Source organism: Egretta garzetta, unplaced genomic scaffold (genome assembly GCF_000687185.1).
Source record: "Egretta garzetta isolate BGI_Z169 unplaced genomic scaffold, ASM68718v1 scaffold9, whole genome shotgun sequence".
NCBI lineage: Eukaryota > Metazoa > Chordata > Aves > Pelecaniformes > Ardeidae > Egretta > Egretta garzetta.
Window position 1 is genome coordinate 3307712 of NW_009260763.1, and position 4112 is coordinate 3311823.

The 4112-nt window shown below is 41.9% G+C and overlaps 1 protein-coding gene across 1 annotated transcript in view; it reads left to right on the top strand.

The window, feature by feature from the left end:
* LOC104132767 (cytochrome c oxidase subunit 7A2, mitochondrial) overlaps window positions 1-3889 on the top strand; it is a 4799-nt gene extending 910 nt beyond the window's left edge. Inside the window, exons 2-4 of the mRNA XM_035901499.1 lie at window positions 1223-1312; window positions 2732-2816; window positions 3674-3889. Coding sequence (XP_035757392.1) covers window positions 1223-1312; window positions 2732-2816; window positions 3674-3732 — 234 coding nt within the window. The 3' untranslated portion in view covers window positions 3733-3889. The remainder of the gene's footprint in view (window positions 1-1222; window positions 1313-2731; window positions 2817-3673) is intronic.
* Window positions 3890-4112: the final 223 nt, after the last annotated feature.

A 4112-nucleotide genomic window follows, 5' to 3' on the forward strand; every position in this document is an offset into this window, starting at 1 on the left:
TACTGGAAGGGAGGGGAGCCGAGTCAGTGGGGTCTGGGGTGCGCTCGGGCCGTCTCCCAGGGGGTAAATTTTATAGTGTGTTTATGCGGGGTGGGGGAGGGGGAGGGGGGAGGCGTGTCGTTCCGTTACTTGCAGCCGGCATCACCCGGATGCTTGCCGCGTGGTGGCCATTCTGCGTGGGAGGAGCAGTGTTATACCGGTGTTGCTTGAAGGAGACTGCTGGTGGCTGAAGAGGTACAGCTGGTTCTTAACGTGGAGACTTGACTCGTTAGCGAAGGCAGACTTCGAGCCATCGGAAGAACTATGGATTATTGGTTTTGGTGTCCTGACCTGTGCCAATGAGTGCTTATATGATCATAGAATCGTTTAGGTTGGATAAGACCCTTACATCAAGTCCAACCGTTAACCTAGCGCTGCCAAGTCCACCACTAAACCATGTCCCTAAGCACCTCGTCTACCCATCTTTTAAATACCTCCAGGGATGGGGACCACTTCCCTGGGCAGCTTGTTCCAAAGCTTAACAACCCTTTTGGTGAAAATTTTTTTCCTAATGTCCAATCTAAACCTCCCCTGGTGCAACTTACGCCCTCCTTTCAGGCAGTTGTAGAGGGCGATAAGGTCTCCTCTCGGCCTGCTTTTCTCCAGGCTTAACACCCTGATCTGACTATGGAAACAGATTCTAGTTTAGGACACAGCAGGGTGTCCTTAAACTCTGTGTGTGTCGGGGGGTGGGGTGGGGGGGGTGCCTTCATCTGCTCTGTGGTGGCTAGCCCCCGTGCTGATGGCTCTGACAGAAGATCCTTGTCTGCACAGATGTCTTTGTCTTAAATATTATTGTCCCCCTTGCTAGTGTTAGATACAGCAAATGGTGCCTAAAACTGAGATTTAAGGGGCTCAGGTTAAGACTTCCCTGAAAAGGATGCTGATTATGAAGGTTATGCTGCAGAGCCAAAAATCTGTTGAATTTTACTGAAAATAATTTTCCTGAGTTTTTTCCTTTTGAGGTAACCAGTCAATTAGTCCTTTATGTAGTCTGTTGAAAGATTGAATTCAAAACCAGTGGGTTTTGGTGATGTTTTATTTGTTAATTTGTTTTAAAAACTTTTCTTTTTTCCTGTCCCTTCCACTTCTACCTTACTTCTAAAAGAAACTGTTTCTACCCAGTGTGGATACAGCTGAAAAATTTTACTGTTTTTAAAACACCCTTTATCTCTTATTCCAGGGTCTTCGCCGAATTTCCCAGAGGACCATAAGCACTGCTTCACGCAGGCAGTTTGAAAATAGAGTGCCTGAGAAGCAGAAGCTTTTTCAGGTATTGAGTGAGCACTGATAGTAGAATAATGTTAGTAGAATAACAAGGTTTTAGTAGATCATAATTGCATATATTTGGTTTCTAAAGAACGGGTAAAAGTCCTCTTTACATCTGAGGTGAGCTATTGAAATCAGTTGTATGACTACAGTGTTAGCAGCAGTTTTCTACAGGGATGATGAGTATTTGTACATGCGTACTTGACTTTGCTGACTCCCTAGGGTTTTTTACCCTGTGAGATGATTTATACTCGAGTTTCTTATGAGTAGTAGGTACTGTACAAAGATAAAGTTCTCTGAGATTAGATGAGGTGGGGGGAGGTATGTCCTAAGAACAGCGAGAGGACAGAAGTACAGTGAGAAGTTAACCCTGCACTCTTACAGCCATATCCATAGCTCATAGGTAAGCCCTATAGCTCTTAATGAGGATGTGATACTATTGTACTTCTCAGTTATGGAACCAGTAAAGGTCTTAAGAGCTTGGATTCTCTCCTACAAAACTATTGAATGTTTAAAAATAATTTCTGAATTAATCTCTCCCTGATTGATAGGGCCACCTAGTGAGTACTAGTGGTTCTTCAAATGCCAAAACAGTGGATACTCAAGAGCATACTCCCAACTGTGAGCCATAACCTGGAGCAGTAGCTTCATACTGAGGATAGACTGGGGTTCAGCAATGTGAAAGGGAAAAAGTATGTTAGAAGCCGCAGTTTCACAGTTTTTGTGTCCTGTTGCTTTCCTTTCCCCTGAAAGAGAAAGCTAGTCTTGTTGGGACACTGCCTAAGGAGCACAGTGTTCATTGTGAGCCAAGGGGAAGTGGGGTGTTGGCAGTGGGTGAGGTCAGAGGTTCTGTTTCTGCTGGCGGAGATCTCTAGGCGTATCTCTTCCTCCTCCCATTACGGAATGGGGGAGCAAGTTAAGCTGGGCTGGGCTTGAATTCTGGAGCAGCATGAACTTGCTGATCAAGGGTAAGGATCATGTGGACCTGGTGTCTAGGAGTTTTACTTCAGGTGGAGCAAAACAATTACCTGTACGACACCAGGTGACGGTAGAGGCTCCTCCCCTCATTGCTCCCTATAGCAGGGAATGACTGGAGATGGTGGGAAGTTTCTAGGTATAGTAATCATATCCTGTGCATCTAAAGGGGCTGGGAACTGCTGTCAGAGGTGTTGAGGCATCTGTCAGTCACTGCTTTTGAAATGAATGTGCACATCATTTACTGTACTTGCCTAGTGAATGATCACCTGATACCAGAGTGAAAGCTTGAAAGACAAAGCAGAATCTAAATAAGGTTCAGTGTTGTTTGGGAGTTGGGAAGATAATTTGGGGAAGTAATTCTTGTTATAGGTAATTCTAGTTATATTAACACAAAGTTGCAAGAACTGTATTTAAATAGCTTATTTTTGTCACTTGTTTCCATTAGGAGGATAATGGCATCCCAGTGCATCTTAAAGGTGGGGTAATGGATGCTCTGCTGTATAGAGTCACCATGGGTCTTACGGTTTTTGGTAAGGCTAATACTAAAATATTTATGCTTTGGTACAATTTCCAATGTGCTAATATTAAAATGCTTTTTTCTTTGGTACAATCTTCAAGACTGGTATTTCCTATGTAAATTAGTTATGCAGTTCTTTCAGTCTGTTCTTTAGAACATGCAAAATGCATGTGTGGGGGGGAAAAACCCCATTTGGACATACTATATTTATTTGTGCTTTCTCAAGTTTAGCTTTTCAGATGACTTTTTTTTCCCTTGACTAATAGTACTGTGGGCAGAGTACTCCTTCAGAATTCACGTATGATGTTAGAGAAAACTGGAACTACTTAGAAAGCTTATTCTGAAAAGGAGTGAAATGTAATTATAGCGCATACGCCAGTTTTCTCACTAGCCTGACTCTTTTTAGTGGTAGGTGATACTTGATGTGCTGAGGTTTCACAGGCAGAATATAATCAAGCTTTACAATACTGTATATATTTAACCCTTATATTGTTTGCTACATAGTTTTGTAATAGCTTCTAACTTAAATATGTTGATCTAACGGATTTTCAGTTGAGTTACTTTAAGAATGAGTAACCATTACTTTATGATCGTCTGTGTAGGTTCCACAAACATGCCTCTCCCCTTTTTTTTTCCCCTGTTTCTTTATTTTTATGCAGTCTATGGAGAGGTATTTAAGGATTTTTTTTCTCTAAAACATGAATTGCGAAAAAGAAAAACCCATTGAGACGTGGCTGTGGAAATGTGTTGTGTCTGAATTGCAGCTGCTTATTGTTAGCATTTCTTCTGGAACAAACTGGGAAAGGAAAGTTGACTTGAAAGGAATTCTGTTTTCCATTCTGAAAATATCTTCTCTGTCTCTTAATTCAGGAACAGCCTATGTTGTTTACGAGCTGCTTCTCGCTTCAATGCCCAAGAAGCAGAAATGATTCCAGTTCAAGATGCCTCAGTGACTAGCACCTCTTCGTCCAATTCCATGTGACTACGATGGCAGCTTATACTTATTGTAAGCAGCTGGCTTAATGCTTGGAATCATAATTTAATTGTAACATGTTAACTGCAATCAATAAAGCAGTTCTTATGTTGCGTTGTGGTGGTCTGGACTGTATCATATGTTCTCCATTGGAGTGCTTTTTACTTCCAGTAAATGTACATTGAGTTGATCAATATGCAGTTCTTTGAGTTGTGAGCCTCTTCTTTGTATGTGGTTCATGTTAGTTCTTCAAAGGTGAATTAAATGCCCTGAATCCCTGTAAGAAAGTGTATCTTGTCTTTACTCTAGGAATTTCCTCTTCTTGCTTTAGTGGAG